Source organism: Corvus kubaryi, unplaced genomic scaffold (genome assembly GCF_017639235.1).
Source record: "Corvus kubaryi isolate FWS band 111438036 unplaced genomic scaffold, C.kubaryi_AGA036_p1.0 37396, whole genome shotgun sequence".
Taxonomy (NCBI): Eukaryota; Metazoa; Chordata; class Aves; order Passeriformes; family Corvidae; genus Corvus; species Corvus kubaryi.
In genome coordinates, this window is record NW_024581135.1 from 19,587,906 (window position 1) to 19,607,172 (window position 19,267).

The following is a 19,267-nucleotide window of genomic DNA, read 5'->3' on the forward strand; positions in this document are numbered from 1 at the left end:
CATCTGCCATAGCACTTGCTGATTTAATATAGAAAGAATGAGTGCAAAGAATCAGGGAAAATGCATTTTACTGAATTGCTTTTTTTTTTTTTGCTTTTCTTCAATGCCCTTTCTGGACCATTCATAACAAGTTTTAATCCTCTTCTCATTGTGCATACTCATAACTTTATCCATACATAATTTGAAGAAAACTGGCTTGGTACAGGGACCACCCTGAAAATCAGCGTTAAACACATGACCACCCTGACTCATGACTTCAGCCACTGCCACCTTTCTTAACACTCCAAGGCTGCTGCTTGAGGGTGATCTGTACAGCAGCAGAGTCATGCAATATCTCTTCAACATGTAGCCCACCTTCTGAAATACTAAATTATATTTATGATTGTCTTCTCCATTTTATACCAAATATAATGCACACAGAATCTTTCTCTGCGCTGTGCCTTCAATGACATTTCCTCAAAGCAGTCATTACATCTTGGAGCCCTTGTCCATTTGATAACACTAAGTGTCTAGACTACCATCTATTAGTTTTGGCAGTCATCCCACAAAAATGAGGGCTGCCCCAGGAGGAGAGTACCTTGCAGCTTAGATCAGTTCTGTTGGTTTTTCCTGACTTTCCATTCCTGTCCTGATTTGTATTCAGTTAATAAAAAATTTTTCCTCTGCTACTGAATAGTAAAAAAAATGTGACAGCCAGATGCATAATGGCCAATTCAGATATGCAGTGGCTTCTCTCTGCCAGGTTTCAAGTGAAGTGGTAAAAGGTGTCCTGCTTCTACTAAATAAGCCAGAACACATATCCTCCTTGCACATGTGAGAAAACAGGCACAGCTCACAGTCGTCCTAAGGTGATGGCAGCTGTAGGCACAACATGGCTGCCTCTGAAAATGGGATGATTTGCCAAGCATGACCACCCTACAGTTACTGCTCTACAATGAACATTCTCCTGGCTATTCCACTTCTTCCGTCTACATCTCAGTGTCTTACGCCTCCTGCACAAACCCTGGCAGGGTTTTTAAGTGTGTGAAGGTGTTCCAGAAGGCTCAGCCACTCTTCTGCACACAGCACATCACAGGGTAGGAGAAGCAGCTGGAGGTTCCTCACCACGCAACACTCTCCCCCAGCACAGTCCCCCACAGTACCTCTGTTCTGAGAATGGAAACTGAATGGCTCTAAAAGCAGCCCTATTCATAGCAAATCTGCATTTCAGTTTCTTGGGTTCAGTGTACAGATACTGTTTGATTCCTAACTACTCATTCTGTCACATGCTGGAGGACAGACATAGTTTCCAGTAGATTGCTTACTCCAGTCTCCTAGTCAATAGTATTTCCAACTTTTTCTGTGGAGAGTTTTATGTCTGGCTAAGTCTCTGTGTTATTTATTTAGGAGATAATAACGTAACTTTATGGCAAAACTGCCAGATTCATGTGCTCATAATAACTTCCAGATAATGGGAAATTTTAAGCATCCCTATCACATCTTCACGGCCCACTGTCACCTGCCTTTTGCAATTCCTAACAAATTGAGGATCAAATCTCTTTACATCTGATGACCTTGGCAAGCCTTGGTCCAGCTGATAAACAGATTTTTGAAACTTAAGTATTCCAGGATTACGAGACAGTTGATGGTATGTAAACTGTTTTTATAAAAGTACTTCAGACTGCATGTCTCACATCACTGTATTCCGTATACAGCTGTTTTCTCAGGTATTCCAGCTGTTCACCTTTTGTTGACAGAACCATAGAATTCCATTCGAAGTGAGGAATCTGTGGAACAGAATGGTACAAACTGACTTTTAACATTGGTATAAGCCATATACCATCTAAGAGCAAAGAAAAGGCTCTCTGATTCCTGTTGCTCTTCACTTGAAGATATTTACCTTCCAAAAGCCTGCTTACTCTAACACTGAAAGTTCCATTTCTTATTGTAAGATTCTCCTCTACGTAAGTACAGTCAGTCTGCTTCCAAAAAGCAGCATAGTTGCAGAGATATAAAACAGATGCCCACACAATACAGGCTGTGACAATTCCGTTACACCCTCCCATCTTTTAAAACCCAAATTGACAGAAAAATGCCAGGTCACTGTAGTTTGTAATGTTACTGTATCAGACTGCAATGGTGTATCAGTAGTATAACATCAGAAAGGATGATTATTCTGTTTAAAAAACCCCAACCAACAAAATTTAAGCTTAAAGAAGGATTCTAGCTAAAATTAGGGTGGTGAGTAAATATACAGGAGCCTCTGCATTCACAAGTCTCCATTTCCCAAATGTTTCAGTGCTGGTGGTGAATTATTTCTGGCCTCTAGTGTTCCCTGTCACAGCACTATCATTGCAACAGACAAACAGCATCCATATCCCATCTGGCAGCTGCCAAAACTGTCTTATCACTCAAGAAGGGTACGTTCAATCTTTTTCTACCATAGAAATCCTAATGAATTGAACTAAAACTCTGATTTCACTTTTTCTCCTTTATGCAGGCTACATTGAGATTGCTAGTTTGCCTGCAGTAAGGTCAGACCAGGACCTTTTGACTTCAGTTTTGCTTCACCCTCTTTCAGAGGTGTGAGTTCTATGAAGTCCTTACACCATTTTGAGAACAGCTTGGAATTTCCCCCCTAAATACAAAAATTGCTCTCTCCCAGTAGGTGCTTTTAACAATAGAAGTGTCTCTAAATCTGTTGCAAGGAAAATGGATCATTTTGCACTGCTGATACAATGCAGAAAGGACCCAAAGTATTGTGGACTGCTCACCTGAACTACCCGGTACCCCAGCATTTCCAGGTGTCGCTTTTTCACTGCAGGTTCTCCTTTCAGATGACGTGAATAATCTTTGCTAAAGGCTTTTGAGTCAAGAAATTCCAAAGCAATTCTGCAAACAGTAAAAATGTGCACTTACTTTCAGGTCCTACCTGAATAGCAAGAAGTGCTATTTCTAGTTCAGTATTGATAGTTGCAGCAAGACTAGATAAACCTGACAATTCTCAGAAAACGAAAATTAAACAACTCCCTGAAATTAGAAAAAAAAACATTTTCCTCCTCTTTATCTAGAGATACTTGAATTCAGAAGAAGCATTTTCACCCTGCATCTGTTTTCATTCAAATGGTAAAAACAGCTAACCAGCATTTTCAAGGCTGACATTTGAAGAGGTGGGAGGAAAACAGTATTCCAATCTCAGGAAACACATTTCAAGAACCTGTATTGGGTTTGGTTGGGATGGAGGTACTTTTCTTTATACCAGTTCTCTCCCCCATCACACTGCCCGGGAATAAGCCATGCCATGCAAATGAGTGGGAGCAGCTGCAGCTAACCCACCACACCTCAGAAGGCTAAACCTCATTAGACTTTGGAAAAGGAACAGAACATTAGGACATGAGCATCAAAAACTGGGTCTAAACTGGATGTAAACCTGGAAGAGCTAATGTGCAAGAATTCAGCATACTAACCTTTGAGCTCCTGGTGGCAGAGCCTTTCTCCCTTCATCCTTGATGTCATGTCTCAAGTGTATTGCCCCCACACCATCCAGAAGTATATTCTGAACCATATAGGAAAGAGGCTTTTTATTTACATCCAGGATACACTCAAAATCTGCCAGAAAACACAACAAACCTGTTTACTGACAAAATAAAAGTGAAAGAATTTGATCTGTACAATGTTTACTTCTACCAAAACTAAGTGATAGCCATAATTAGAGATACCCAACATTATTTAAATTATGAAGACATTTTTAGAAACTGTATTTTATACAAAAATTTCTTCTTTGCAATACCTTGTGTTATCTTGTGGCCATATGACCAGGAGCTTCTTAATCTGAGTGATAACAGTAATATGAGAAGACTCTATTTTAGAGTATTAACTTCTCACCTATTTCATAGTAGTATGGTGTGAGAACAGATATTCTTGAGTAATTGCTCCCTCCTAAGATCTCTATCAGCATTCTGTGAATATGCTGTCGCTGTGGATTTATTCGGCTCGTGCCTGCAAAGACAAAAGAATTCATACATCAAAACTTCCACAGCCAAAATTTTGAAAATACTGCTTTGAGAAATTGCATTTTTGACAGCCAGGTTACTGAATTAAATCTTTTCCACAGATCCCGAGTGTTATTCCATCATAATTCGGAGACAAAGTGATCATATTTTAGATACAAAGTGGCAGGTGCATGCTATTAAGTAAATTTCAAATCCAGACTTTAGATCCCAGGATTTTTATATTCACATACTACAAAACTTCAGTTTTAGGTTTCACCTGTTGGATTTTGTTTGCTTTTAATCATGTTTAGACACATATTTACTCATCTTGTGTTTATTACAGGCACACCACACTATCTGCCACTTCTTTGTCCATTGCATATTAACACCTTGCTCCATTAAACATCTTTAGTCTAAGAGACGAAGTAGCTGAGTTCTATGGATAGCACAGCAGATCTCCCCGTGAGAATTAGTGGAGGAGATAATGTGTTTGCATTAGATGGATTTTCTGAATTGATCACTATTCTGAAAGATCTCAGCTGCTACACTTGATCCCTAGCCTACTTCTCGATCTCTCATCCCTGCTGGGTCTCGATTCTTGTGAGGAAGAAGGGAGGATGAAGCTCAAAAGCAGGCAGTAAAAATGTTTACCTTGAAAAATTTAAGTCAAATGTTCAGTCTTGTAAGTGAAGCAGGGAACAAAATGTCCCATCTCCTCCAGTACAGAATGATCCTCTTCCTGCCTTTCTATCCTTCACATCATATACGCAGTTTCTGTGTATTTAAGTTTTCATTCTTATGAAGAAATATACCATCTCTATTACATTAATTCTCACAAGGAAAACTAGTTTGCTCCCAGTTGCACTACTAAGCGGTTGCACTTTTCAAGAATGCATGCTCAGCAGAGAGGGGTGTGCCTTCTATTGTGTGCTACTGTCGGCATGACGGTTTTAGAAGGATCTAGTATATTGTTACAAAAATAGACTATTACTAGTAATGAAGGCAGTTTTCCCTCTCCTAAATTACTTACTGTTATGAAAGACACGTTGGCAGTATGGCTCATGAAACCAAGGGATGTGAAACTCTGGGCATTCCAGACAGACTGCTCTGTTCAATTTCATGAGGCTTGAGTGGACCCTCTGCTTCACTGTATCAGGCAGGACTGATTTAAAAAAAATAACAACATAGAAATGTGTGAACTGAAATGTGAAAAAATCCAACAAATTGAACTAAATGGTAACCTCTGAATTTTTTACTAGAAATGCAAATATCTGTGTACTATGGCATTTATAAAATTCATGCTGCAGAATCAAAATCTCAAATTCTCAAAATCCCTGAGAAAATAAATGTAAAAAGCCCAGTTCTGCTCAGTATTAAGAACAACAGCAAGACAGAAGATAGAAATTGCTTCTATCGTGTAAATTTAATGAAGTAGTTGAGGGCAAAATGGCAAGAGTACATTGATAATGAAAAACTTACAGGTAGAGAGGAATGAAACAGTCAGTCAGTCTTTTTTAGAGAAGAGACAGGTAGGATACATTTCTTGCAGACAAGAAATTCCTTCAGCTTTGTGACTACTTCTAGTAATAAACACCACAGTCAGGTAATTTTATTCCTAATAAAATTGAAGAATTACTAATACTGAGTGCAATATTGTTTTCTATTATTTTCTCTCATCTGCAATACAGGTCTGTACTTTTAAAACAAAGAACAGATTTTTGTTCATTACTTCCCTTTTAGCACTCAAATTATGACTGTATTATATACAGGGTGTCTTTCCTGAAAAGAGAATCATTTAAAGAGTAATTCTACATCTCAAGTCATATGTAAGCCCACAATTGCATTTTGTGCCAAATGTTACACAATCAAATTTGTCGAAGAGCTAGATAGCTACCTTCAAGTTGAGCATCCAATTTGCTTAGGAAAGAAACATTAAATATCGTCGTTATCAGAAGTGGAGGAAAATACCCAGCCATTGCCAAAACATGACCTAGCAGCACCAAGTGATAAGTTTCAAGATGACCTTGAAAAACCAGAGAGAAACCTGTATTAACATAGGACAAAGCTGAAAGGATTTGCAATGCCCTTTCCCTGGCCTCCCAAATCGTCTGATTTTCTCTCTTAATGTACTACACAAATCTTTACACACTTCCTCTACAATTTTAACTCTTTCTTTGTGATGAATCACAAAATGTATCCTGTTCCCAAATGATGATTCCTTGGGGAACACCATGACAATTCTATCCAGTAACAGCACAGTGAATTAATCAAAATTTTCACTTACATTTTACTGTGCCAAAAATTCTTTGCTAGTCCCTTATCAACAGTCATTTTTAACAGGTGAAACAAAACCCAAAATTGAATATTTGTCATGGTTTAACCCCAGTAGGCAGAGTATTAGTAGTAAAATACTCACTTTTTCTTTGCTTAACAAAAGTGCCATTCTATTCCCATTTTCATTCAGTAATAATCTTTGTCTATTGCACTTACTCAAGTTAGAAGTAAGATGATGGATACAACTCTTAAAGAATTCTTCATCGTCAGGAGGGTCATAATTCAAAGAAGAGAAAAGGAAGAGAATAAAATAGATTTCAGATGGGGGAACCTGAAAAAAAAAGACATCCTAAATCAAGTCACTGCAAAATATCCTAATATTGCTTTAAAATAAAGAAAATTTTTACAATTAATTCAGAATTTGGAGATTTAAGACTAGATGAACTATTTTCTGATTTTTTTCTTTGGTCAACTTTTCCTGGAGAAATAATAAAAAAATAAAATGCAGTAATAGGTGAAATTGCAGCCACAGCTAAAACTTAGAATTTATTTCATGTAGGTGATCCAAGTGTTTCTATACACTTAAAGAACCTTTTAAGAAGGTTTTGCATTAAATCTTCTTAAAGAAACTAGACTGCAGCAGAATAAAATTGAAGATTTATATGAACACCAGATTGAGAATGGGAAAAAAGATAGTAAGAAAAAAAAAAGTAATTTTGACCAAATAGACAGGCTATTGGGGAAATCCCCACAATGAGTAATGTTAAAATATCCATCATATGGATATTGATGTGACTATTTATAAACAAGTTTAAAAAAAATTAAGATGGTCAAATGTAAAGTTGAATGTAAAGGATTATGGCTGACCTAACACTGAGTGAACAATAAAAAAGAAATTAAAATTAATGAGAAGTGCAAATTTATATACACAGAAGTAAAACAGCTTTAAGTGAGCACAAAAAAGATGATCTCCAAATCAGGTACACTGAAGAAAACTCTTAAAAGCATGTGTGAATTGTGCTCTGAAACACATCAACTACTAACCTGTCCTTTCTTACTGAATAACTCACAGTAGATAGAAAGAAGAAGTGTGATACCTTGTCTATATTTGCAACAGTCACAGAAGCTATTCTGTCAAATAATGCAGGACAACGGTGGTCTGATTTTATGAGAAAAAAAGACAAGGGTAATACATTTGCCCATGTTATTTGATCTATCAAGTGTTTACACGTGGCCATAGTTTCCTCATTCAGGACTTCTTCAAACCACTCTCCATTCACATGTGTAAGTTCTTCCAACAGAAGATTTAAGCTGTTGGCTTTCTGAAGCCTCTGAAATCCACAGTCATTTAGTTTCTGCAGAAGCTTGGCACATAGCTCAGAACTGTTTTGCCAGTGCAGCTGGCCATGATGATTCCATTTGACAAGAGCTGTAGCAATGCAATTCAAATGATGGAGCCTGCATTGAGGCAGAACTGCTGCTGCTTTGTTTATAATAATTTCCTCCACATGAAAAGAAGGAAGCATGGCCAGAACACGAATTATGGCTGCAGTATCAGCAGGTATCACTGTAGATTTTAAACAACTGGAAGAGAGATAGAAATAAATAGTCCATCAGTAGTGACAAAGTGCAAATGTTCAAGCAAAACAAAAAAATTACATGCTTGAAAATTCTAATTTAGAAGTCAAAAGCTGCACAAATATAAAATGAGCAGAATATTAAATGACTTGGCAGAAATCCACACATCTTTTTTTCAGTGAGATTAACTTCTTCCTTTTAATTTATTCAAAACTGAAGAAAGGGAAGAAGACAATGAGCAGCTCAGTCAGCTGGTGGGACTCCCAACTGTTACTGATAAACACAGAAGTTCTTAGTAAGGTCAGAAGGTCCACATTTGTCAAGGGTATCTGTGGGTTTATGGGCCTCGTTAATTTCTGTGATTTCTGTCCTAGGGAGCAGCAGGTTTTGAGGTGCCTGAGGAACATGAAGACATCATCCACAAAAAAAAACGTACAGCCAAAGCACTACATTCCTATAGAGGCCGAGCAAGGGAAGCAAGATCTCTTCTCTGGCAACTTTCTGTTGCAACAGTACAAGCTTAAGAACTAACTGGACAGTTCTTCAATCAAAAGAGTACTTCTGTGTCACACTTTTGCTTGTCCCAACCAAGGCATTCTTACTGTCTCTTTTTCATTACTTCTTCTGTCAAACATCAAATACAATATTAATACCTATCCATCCTATCAAATACCAATCAAAATTTATTGTCATTTCAACATCATTATAGTACAGTGGTCTAAGGAAAAAGGGGCAAAAAAATACTTTTAAAAGATATCATATCTATTAGCAGATACTGTTGGGTCTATAGTCAAGACAACATCTACTTGCTATCCTCTGATTTACATGTTTAATAGACAAATAATTGTAACAGTTTGGTACTTCTTCATATTTATGGAAACAAAACACTAACAGCTTGCTAATTAATATCTTAAGTAGAGAACTGTTTAAAACCTAAATAGCTACATTTCCAAGAATACACACTTACCCTAATAGTAACATTTTTAATTTGGCAAACAGCTCCAGATCCTGGCAACACAACACCACCAAGTACTGTGTTAACTTTACCAACTGTAATACATGATAGCTATCCAAGTGTTTGTGCAGAACAGAAGCCATTCTGAATACAAAGAGGAAAAGATTACATGGTATTAAGCTAATACAAAGGATAATGCAAACCCCAACATCCCGCATGAAAAGGGGGGTTCTGTGGTGCACAGTACCTATGTGAAGGGTTTCACACACATGCACTCCTCTCCACACCGATTTTGACACTATTCCACTTAAGACAGAGCAGCCTCTCTCCACTTACTGACCAAATTACAAAATTAAAGCCCTCATCACAACAAATCAGCTAATTCACACTACTAACTTCGGTTGCAGATTTCACAATCAGTTAAATTTAGAGTGGACCAAGAACACAATAAACTAGAACAGCATCACCAGCTTCCGCACCACCACACTCACTTACGAAACAATGGTTGCTACAGCTATGTTGGTCTAAAGCTGCAAAGAGGGGGATAGATCTGTAGGGAAAGATAACACCTTAAGACCTTCTTAAGGTCTTAGGACAGAGACACTTATGACAGTGACTCTTCTTGAGACTCAAGAAGAAAAGACATTAATTCACCTGATCTTCCTTTTAGTATCCCTTTGCTCCACAGGAAACCAGTATGTCCTTTTTCTTTCAAGGATCTATTTGATTCATACAACTACCTTCAATCCAGTAATTGCTCACGACCTGCACTTAACTCTGCTGCACCTCTGACATATCTAATGCTACATCTTCTGTGCCCAAAACATCAACTTCTTTTCCATTCACTGTATGACAGGTACTACCTCTCCCTACAAACAGTGTTCAGTTCAAAACTGCAGAAAATGTGGCCCAGGTTCTTAAAAACACAAGCTTTAGTAGTCCAAAATAGGACACAATGACTTTTGAACAAACAATTCACCAAAATAACAGGATGTCCAAGACAGGACATGTTCTCTGCAACTTACTACATTTCATTTGCAGTCTCATGAGTTTACAGTAATTGCTAAAGGCTAAGTTTACTGCAATAGGATCACATATTTGTAAATTAGACAGATACTCTCTGACAGTAACTTGGTAAGGGTGAAATGCCTTTCTTTGAAATTCCTAAATTGCCTCAATTACTTCTGGGTCAAGCTGCAATATTCTAAAATCTGTAATAGCCAATTATTTATGGTGTATAGCATTTGTGTACAAGAGATGCACCTGCCACCCCTAACTTACTGGATATGTCATAGTTTTCCACACTAAATGGAAGTTTACCTAGAGAATACAACTTCTTAGTAGTATAAAAAAAATTACTTTTTGAGTAGATGAGAATTTCTGCATTTCATTTTCTGCATCGTCCTCAGTATCATCAGTACTTGGTGACTGCTAAATTCCTCTGCCATGTGTGCTGCAGTTCCTAGCAACCTAAAGAGGAAAAGACATTTTCCAATGAAAAACAATTGAAAATCTCTGGCAAAGATTGCAGCCATTTTCTTTATATATGAGGAAAAGAACCAAAGACTACTTCTGGACAAAAAAGTTCTTCCAAACTAGAGACTTTCATTCTGTGGACTTTTCTTCTGAACAGTTGGTGTGTATAGCACAGATGAAGGGGTGTGAGTGTGTTGGATCAGTGCATATTGTTCTGATGTTAGAAACCAGCGAGTCCAACAATTCTAAAAGTAGACAAGAAGCAGAGAAGGTAATCTAAGACACTAAACAATTAATGATCAATCAACAAGCTACAGATAACAGAATCAAACTTGAACTGAACTGGTTCTGCGGTAATTAAAGCCAATGTTTATCACAAACAAAATAATTTTTTTTTAAATCTAGGAAAAGCTTTTGTAACTAAATCAGCTATGGCAAAACCAACACAGGCTTGCAGCATATCCAAATATCTGAATAAAGGAAATGTTCATGAAGAGAAGTATGAAAATATGACTCGTTGTAATTAATACAGAAAATTCTGCCTAAAATTGCAGGCTTTGAGAGACCCATGAGTAATACCACCCCCAAACAGGATTTCGTGGCACAAGAAAAACAAGCAGAGAAAAAAAAATCTGTCACACAATACTATGCTCTAAATAAATGCTGAAGTGTTCCCTGATGATGATCTTTCATAAAAAATAGGATGTCATCAATCTGGTATAGGACAAGACTCAGGCTTTTACAGCTACTGACAGTCTTAAAAAGGAAAAAGCAACAAATATCACTGCATATATTTCTCAGGAGAAAGACAGAAAGGTTTTTACCTACCATCCAGTGTGAAAGGAAGGCTGTAGTCTAACAGACCTGAGCTACAGGATGGCCTTGCATAACAGCATTCACACAGCCCTTGATTGATGGATCTGATTCAGCTTTATAAAAAAACAAACTGCTTTGACACTGTTTCCATTATGAAATGATCCACTGCTACAACATTACAACCAGGAAACCTAAGGCTCAGCTCACAGATGGACTCAGAAATTCCTCCAAACACCAGTAAATTTTTAATTTCTGTGCAAGAATACATATGTCATAAATAAATAAGACAAAATCATGAATAAACTTACCTTTCTCTAACCTTGGATCCTGCCATAGGCCCAAGAGCAAAAAACAATTTTGCAAAGGTTTCAGGATCATAATAATCATCTATAGTTTCGGACAGCAGCTGTTTAGCAACCAAGCGGAATTCAGCATTGTCAAAACCCAGCTGCTCATACAGTCCAAAAATATGACTAATACTGTGTATATCAAGATGGGAGGCACTTTCAAGGAAAATCCTGTTGCATTTTTCTAGCAAGGGATGATATCTCAGTCTAACATTTTGCAGAAACTGTAGTATTCTTCTGGCATAGTTGAAGTGGACTTCATTCTTTTCTTCTAAGAGCTGTTGAGCCTTGTGTAGTAATCGATCTCGAAAACTCTCAGTGATAACATCAGATATGCTGATCATCAAAACTGACAAAATCCTAAGAAATTCAAAAGATTTTACACTGACACATTGAACACAGTAAGCAATACATTTTAGATTTCTTAAATGAAGTGCACAAAGAAAGGAACGGTAGTCGAGGTGTTGTTTCTCTGCAAAAAAGAACTTTAAATCTAATGCAGAAAAAATGGATGAGCAAAAACTATTTAGCCTACTAAAGTAAAAACTCTGCTTTCAGTGAACTTCCAAAATGATTCGGATTTTTCAGCCATCCCTTACAAAGTTATGCATGATAAAAGCATTTGCCTACGGTGAGACCCTGATTTGCCTGATTTGTATTTGCAAAAATATCTTTTATGTTCAACAGACACTAAAGAAACCCAAACAATTCACCAGTGACATAAGGGGGAGAAGAGTCATTGTCACTCCTAAAGAAAGAATCCCTTCCTAAGGGAATAAAACTTATGATCCCAGAGAAAGTGATTTCAGTAAAGAAATACAGTCCTATTCAAGGAGTTTCATAAGCAAGCTCCTCACATCTGCAAAAATAAGTGTTGGGACTGCTGGTGCTACATAAAGAAGAAAAAAGAAAGAGAAGCTTTTGCTGTAACAGCCCCAGGGCAACAGAAGAAAGAAAAAAGGAGCTTGGTCTTCTTTTGACTAGGGCTATGTCTTAAGTAGTTTAAACATGAGGGTAATGTGCTAGACATGCTAGCAAGAGAATTTATTAATTCAATTTGACCAGAAAAACAATGCTCTGAAGATAAATACACACAACATTGCTTTAAAACCCCTTATTGCTGCTAACAAAGCCATGTCATAGTAGAGAAACTATCAATGTCAAGAGAGAAAAAAGGGAGAAAAGCACCTTCTGGTGAGTCAACAGCCTCTTAATTATCAAAATGTCCATGTTCAGAATCAGGATAAAGCTGATGCTAAATATCTGCTTTACTCTAAGTAGAACAGTGGAAATTAATTAAATTTTTATAACCCATCTAAGCAATCAAGCAGTAGTTTTAATTATTTAGATTGGTTATAAGGAAATTCTTCATAAAGTCATTGGGAAAATGCATTCACTTGTCAATCAATCAATGCACAAATACAGAACATTTCTTTCCCACAACCCCCCAACTGAAGAAAGCAACATCCAGTTGAGAAAAAGGGAAAATATTCAGCAAAGACAGACCAGTTATTGCAACATATTGCTTCTTCTGCTTCTTAGCTGCACTCTGACACTTACCTTATATCCTGTATAGAATCCAGTTTCAAGTCCACAATATGAGCTACTTGGCCAATTATGGGACTGAAGTGCCTGTGTTGCTTGTATAAGCACAGAGCAAATTTAGACAGAGCTGGCAAACTAAGCCTGTCAAGACATTAAAGACAGTCAGTTTATTTTAATTACATAAAAAACAAGGTTATAGCCAAATTAAAAAACAAGGAAACAAAGTATCTAAGCAAAACACCTAGGTGTTCAGTATTAAAGCATGTTGTGTATATGAGTTCTGCAACAATTAGTTGTCCTTCACTTAACAAATCAGCCTAAGAAATCTATATTATAAGAGTATATTCTCAAGCAATGATGTCAAATAGATAAAATGATGGTGAGTGATTTATTACTTCTTTTTTTTTTTCAAGATACACTGTATTTATTTATTTGTCAAGATACTCCACATAAGAAGAGGCAAATCTGTGCTGGTGCCAAGACTGACACTAGGTTCTGCCATTATCCCAAGATTAAAGAATGAAGACTACAATATCCCAAAAAAAAAAAAAAAAAATCAAAAGAAGACCACAAAACACAATAACAAAATACACAAAGGGAAAATGTTGCTGTTTAAATACAAAATGTTTTTACTAACATTGAGATAAGCATGGTTCTAATAACCATTTAAGACCTGGACAGCAAGCACTGAGATAAAATTATAAATATGAAAACCTACAATTTCATTCAAATAAAAATCTACACAGACAATGTATTTCAAAATCTCAAATGTTGGACCCTGTTGCAGTATCTGAATCTCTCAAGCATTTGTGTACCAAAGTCTGTATATATAATTTTCAAAACCTTCAAATATAAAACATTTAAAATACTCATCTTGTGTTTTAAACATAACTACTCTTTGAGAACTCTTGCATAACCTCTCATGAAGCAAACAATGTTTGCAACTTATACCTTTCACAAAGCACAGCATTACAATACTTGCCTTTCTAATCTTTTCCATGCTTCTGTAACAAGCACTTTTGCTAGAGAAATGTGGTCTTCAACATTAAGCCTTCAAAAGAAAGACAATACTTTGAAGTTTGCTTCAAAAGTTACAAAGAAATGAGACATATGTCCTTTCATTATTTATCATGTTTTACTTTTCTATCACTCCCTCCATTCAAACAGCTTATAAACATTTGTGAGTGAATAATCAAAATTCATAATAATCATAAAACATATTTACTGGGACTGCAAAACAGATCCATTCTGCCTGCATCTCCAAAACTGAGCCACAGGACATTATGCCATATCTGTCACATAGTCAAGAGTACAGAAGCTGTGGCAGGGCAGTCTCATCACAGTCTCCTTACAGGATAGCTCTAAATTCCTAGTCAAAAGTAGTCAAAATTCCTTCTCTTTTTTATTACGAAACAGAAAATGTATTTAATGCTCTTTACCTCAGGATACTATATAAGGTGTCCACTATGACCTCATCTTCCATGCGTTCCACCTTGCTTTCTGCCAAAATGCAAAGGGTAAGAAACTGGGAGTGATTTCTTACATAGTCACTAGTCCTTAAGAGAAAAGGCCTCTTCTTTTGCAATTGCCACAGCATGTTCAATGCAACTCCCACATGCTTTTCAGAAAGTCTGGCCTTGTTCCTTCCAACAAGGCTGAACACTTCATCTTCATGGGTGCACCCATTTATCTGGCTCAGAAGCAGATCACTACACAGAGTCCGAGCTTGGTAACATCTCAGTGTAAACAAGCAAACCTGCCTCAAACAAAGCATTTTGCTATGCCTACCAGCTATCTTTAAAGTGTCCAGAAAGATTCTTCTCTCTCTTTTCACAGTAAACCATGCTGTTACAAACAAGAAACTCAAATACTTGAAAAACAGAAGATCATTTTTCTTTGATCCGGTATGGTCACTGTATTAAGAAGTCGATTCTGAGGTACCTGTAATGAGACAGTATCAAAGCACTTAATTTCAGTCACAACAACTAGGTAAAAATCAGTGTTTCTACATTATGATGTTCTAAGTAAGGTAAACTTAAGAAGAATCTACAGCCTGGACTCTTCTCACAGAAAAGCTCCTGACAACAAACACTGACATGGTATTAGGAAGTACTGTGAAGTTAGTCCACTTGGTAAGTTTCCAGATTTAGAAAACTGCCTTTAAAGAGCACATGTACTATCATGCTACTACTGAGAAGGAAAAGCTGAACTTTTTAACATGCCAGCACTGCATGACTAAGTGAGGCTTACTCTCACTAGGCCATAATCCCAAACTGGGGTCCAGGAACTGCCAGAAAATACAACTACTGGTGGTAAAATGAAGTGAGATGGCTTCTAGTTGAGAAGGTTTATCACCTTTGTATTACAGGATATTGATCAGTCACATGACATCAGCTGAAATTACCATTGCACTAAAGAAAAGCAACCTAAATTCCAAATTATAATGGAAGCCAGAGCCTGATCTAACGAAATTTATTAAGTATTCATTTGTTTTCTTAGAATATGCCCCAATTTGTACACAGTGCTAACAACTATGTATTATACGACCTACACAATTGGTTCCAAGCTAGAGAACACAAACCACTAGTGATACAGGTCATAGTACACCAAAAAAGCCTCATCGAATTCCCTCAACTCAGAGATCGTGGAAAAGTCTAGAAGTCTTGCTTTAGAAGAGATAATCATCAACTAAAATTATCAATATGTTCAGCAAACTTGAATGCTCTTCAACTGTACACATGATTCCAACATTATCAAGGTGATGGCAGCAGATCTGTTGAGGAAGAAAAAAACCTTATTTGTGCAGCCTGTGCAAGGTACTGAAATCATTCCAGAAAGCTGGATATAGGTGGATTTCTTCTGATGTCTATACAATCCTCTTCAGAGAATAAAAAGCCATATAGTATATTGTACTACACTGCTGTCACTAACACTGGGGCAGCTAAACAAGGAAAGCTAACAAGGAAAGCTAACAAGGAAAGCTAACAAGGAAAGCTAACAAGGAAAGCTAACAAGGAAATCATTTTAATTTATAATCTGCTAGAATAAGAAATGTTTTCTTTCCTACGAAAAATGAAAGAATACAAAAAAAGGCACAAATTTTTCACATATGTTAAGTAACTTTTTATAATAATGATTTGCTTTATACTACCTTTTCAGATACTGCTTTTATTTGTTCTATGTGGTAGTTGTCTTTAGAAAGAATTTACTTCCCACAGTAATGGCAAGCTAAGCTGCAAGAAGTCAGGATAAAGTAGATACTTGAAGAAAATATAAAAACCTTCAGGCTCAAGCAATTTCCTGTAAATCCAGGTGACACATCCTTTCCCCTTCTCATGCTGCAATGGACCTTGTACCCCCTATCCTACTGATGAGGAACCAGGATCTCTACCTGAAACAGCTTGTGGAAAGCTTTCAAATATTTCTCTATTCCATTGAGCAGATTTACCACAAACTTTTATGCAATTTTAAATCATAGTTAATTCCAACATCTTTCAAAAAGTTCATCAATAGAAAACATTCGATATTTTCAAGCATCCAAATACATAAAGCCAGGGAATTTGGATCAACTTAAAGAACTGTTTCTAAGGTGTTCTACTTGCCATGCAAAATACACACTAGAAGGACAAGAAAAGTCTTTAAAATTATTTTCTATCGATTGGAACACATAAGCACTTTCAAGGCTGTATTAAAAAACACAGTGAGCCAGGAAGTCTCCCAAAAAGGAGAAAATGTGGACACTCACTACTCCCCAAGTACAAGAACTATTAGAGATTTAAGTAACTAAGCCTTAAGAGAGCTGCTTATGCAGTACAGGGTGTTTCTGCCCTGCCTGCCAGAGTCGCCTCGGCTCCCGTAAGCACAGCCGCGGACCTGTCCCCAGGTATGCTGGTACCTGTCCCCGGGTACCAGAGCTGGCCGCGCTGCGGTCCTGCGCCCCGCACCGCCGGCAGCCCGCCTGCTCCGTCACCGCGGGGGGCTCTGACCCAGAAGTGCCCCAGAAAAAGCGTGGGAAAGGGCGGAGCCTCCGCAGGAGGGGCGAGACCCGCGCCGCCACAGACTCGATTCCCGCCTCCGGGGGGCCGCGGGCACCGCTGAGGGGCGCTCCCTGCGCGCCTGCGGCACCGAGCGGGCGGGCGGCACCGAGCGGGCGGGCGGCACCGAGCGGCCGGGCGGCACCGAGCGGCCGAGAGGCACCGAGCGGCCGAAAGGCACCGAGCGGGCGGGCGGCACCGAGCGGGCGGGAGGCACCGAGCGGGCGGACACGGCCCAGCTGCTGGCCGGGCGCGGGGCGGCAGCGGCTGCGAGGGCTGGCTTCAGGGAGGGCTCGTCACACGGCAAACTCCACCACCCGGCGGGGTTAAACAAGAAAGCAAAGGAGCCCGTGTCAGCTCCGGAGAATACACAATCCGAGAAGCTCTCAGTTTACCTTTGCACAGGACCCTTCCTGCATTCGAGCCACGGACGGAGACTGCTCACTCCAAACGCGCCCGGCTGCAGCCGCAGCGCTCCACGTGCCTCTGCACTGTCGTTCGCGGTGCGCATGCCCCGAGGCAGAGCATTTCCCATGAGCTGAGGCGTCAGGAAGCGTAGGGAGAAGGGGAAAAGTCTAGCCAGTTAAGACTTTCCAAAGGAAATAAAAATAATAATTAAAAAGGTCCAAAGTCATACTGATTATTGCACATTAAATAAAGCAACGTTTTTATAATTTATTCTGAGGGAAGGGAAAAGTCTTCCCTGCCTAGGAAAAGCACAAGGGGACTGAAGTCGGAAGGGTGAAGTTGAAGAGTTAGGCTTTGTTGTACTGGAATTCATGTTATTTTATTTTACAATTTTTTTTATGTTTTGCAACAAAAATAAATTTTAAATGAATGAGTTTTGGGAGACTAATAGATGTTGCAACAAGCACGTTGCTTATGTTGAATATGCATAGCTCCAAGTCATCTTTCTGGACCTTTTCTCACCACCACTGATAGCAGCAAAGACATTTAGAAAGAATGATAACAATCTCAGATTGCTCTACATTCTATCCGAAAGCCAGAACCAGGACTATTACCGTGACCAATTCTGACCAACTGTGTTGCAGTTATCTATCAAATGTTTGGGGTTTTTACTTTTTGTCTGTCACCTCCTAATATACTGGATGCCTATGCATACGGAACTCACTCAAACTAATAGAACAGACCCTATGTTATTTATTACAGGTCTGTGGTGTTTTAGGAAAAGAGCATGTATTTTTTTTAACTGGATTAGTTACAATTTTTGTAATTGGAACAGGTTCTGTATCCTCCTGATAACAAATTCCAGATCACCCCAGTTACAGTTTACACAGGCATGCAAGTACCAGAGCAAGACCCAAACCCCCAAAGGGTGGCACTTAAGTACCTCTTTCAAGAATGTTAGGCCTTGTGCAAATTCACATAACAATTCCAAGGCATCTGAGAGGAAAAGTGTAGACAAAAAGAATTCCATATTTATATGAAGGAGACTTCTGTAAATCATACAGATTTTTCATTTACAAGATGCTGAACTTTTCAGTTTTGACTTGTGAAGTACATTTGGATAAAATAAAACAATGCCTAAACCAAATTTAAATGCTAGATAAAATTATGTTAAATTTTAAATTGGACACATGGGGGGAAAAGCAAGACTTAACAAAGCATGCTGTGCTGAAGCCAGTGCTGATTTACTGAACAGATGTTCACTCACCAGCTTCTTCAAGATTTCAGAACTCACAGGTGTCAGTTTCACATTCTAAAATTTTTTTTCCAGAAAACCCTAAGGAGATCATTGGGTTTTCTGCTTCTAACAAAATTCTCAAGAGCCGGTCATGGAACTTCCATTATTTCCATTATGTATGTGATTACTGACCCAAATGCCTACTGGTTTGAATTAAAACCCATCAGAGGAGGTACATACTTCAGTGCCAGTCTTAGTTAATTTTGAAGGTGCTCGTAACTTTATGCATTGTCATAAACTTTCATGTCTTAGTTTTAAGACAAATTAACTTTGAATTGCAATACACACATATGGGATACTATTATGAGATACTTTTTTTTGCACAGTTGGCCTAAATTCCCGTTTTAATTCTTTCCAAGCCCTAGCGAGGTGTACTGCTGGAGGAACCCTGAGCGCTTCCAGCACCGTGCAGGACGGTTTATTTACAGACCCTTGGCCATTTGGCGAGCCCGTCGTTAATGCACTCGCCGCTGTCGCGCCGGCGGGGAAGACCAGCACTATCCCCGAGCACGCTTGGCTACAAAGGGCCCGTGTACCTGCCGCACTTGAGCCACACCGGCCCCTTC

General features: G+C 38.4%; 1 protein-coding gene across 2 annotated transcripts; it reads right to left on the reverse strand.

Moving 5' to 3' along the window:
* Window positions 1-51: 51 nt before the first annotated feature.
* On the reverse strand, window positions 52-18,393 carry FASTKD1 (FAST kinase domains 1). 2 transcript variants are annotated; one of them, XM_042040644.1, is made up of 16 exons: window positions 18,348-18,393; window positions 17,392-17,585; window positions 14,402-14,903; window positions 13,945-14,013; window positions 12,978-13,103; window positions 11,379-11,777; window positions 10,138-10,248; window positions 8,791-8,922; window positions 7,343-7,829; window positions 6,462-6,576; window positions 5,866-5,994; window positions 5,002-5,133; window positions 3,865-3,978; window positions 3,447-3,588; window positions 2,754-2,871; window positions 52-1,766 (listed from the first exon to the last, which is right to left on the reverse strand). In XM_042040644.1, the coding sequence occupies exons 3-16, from the start codon at window positions 14,734-14,736 to the stop codon at window positions 1,656-1,658; spliced, it is 2,520 nt and encodes an 839-aa protein (XP_041896578.1). In that variant the 5' UTR covers window positions 14,737-14,903; window positions 17,392-17,585; window positions 18,348-18,393; the 3' UTR covers window positions 52-1,655. The 2 variants fall into 2 exon arrangements, with proteins under 2 accessions (XP_041896578.1, XP_041896579.1); XM_042040645.1 differs by having other exon boundaries at window positions 14,402-14,462; window positions 18,348-18,391.
* Window positions 18,394-19,267: the final 874 nt, after the last annotated feature.

What these genes read in the sequence shown, in the direction of transcription:
- FASTKD1 (XM_042040644.1), bottom strand. Translation starts at nt 14,736, where the DNA reads ATGCTTTGTTTGAGGCAGGTTTGCTTGTTTACACTGAGATGTTACCAA. An exon ending in CCAACGTGTCTTTCATAACA is followed by an intron (nt 3,979 to 5,001) that starts GTAAGTAATTTA and finishes TTGTCTTTGCAG; the next exon opens with GCACGAGCCGAATAAATCCA. An exon ending in CTGCCACCAGGAGCTCAAAG is followed by an intron (nt 2,872 to 3,446) that starts GTTAGTATGCTG and finishes TACTGTTTGCAG; the next exon opens with AATTGCTTTGGAATTTCTTG.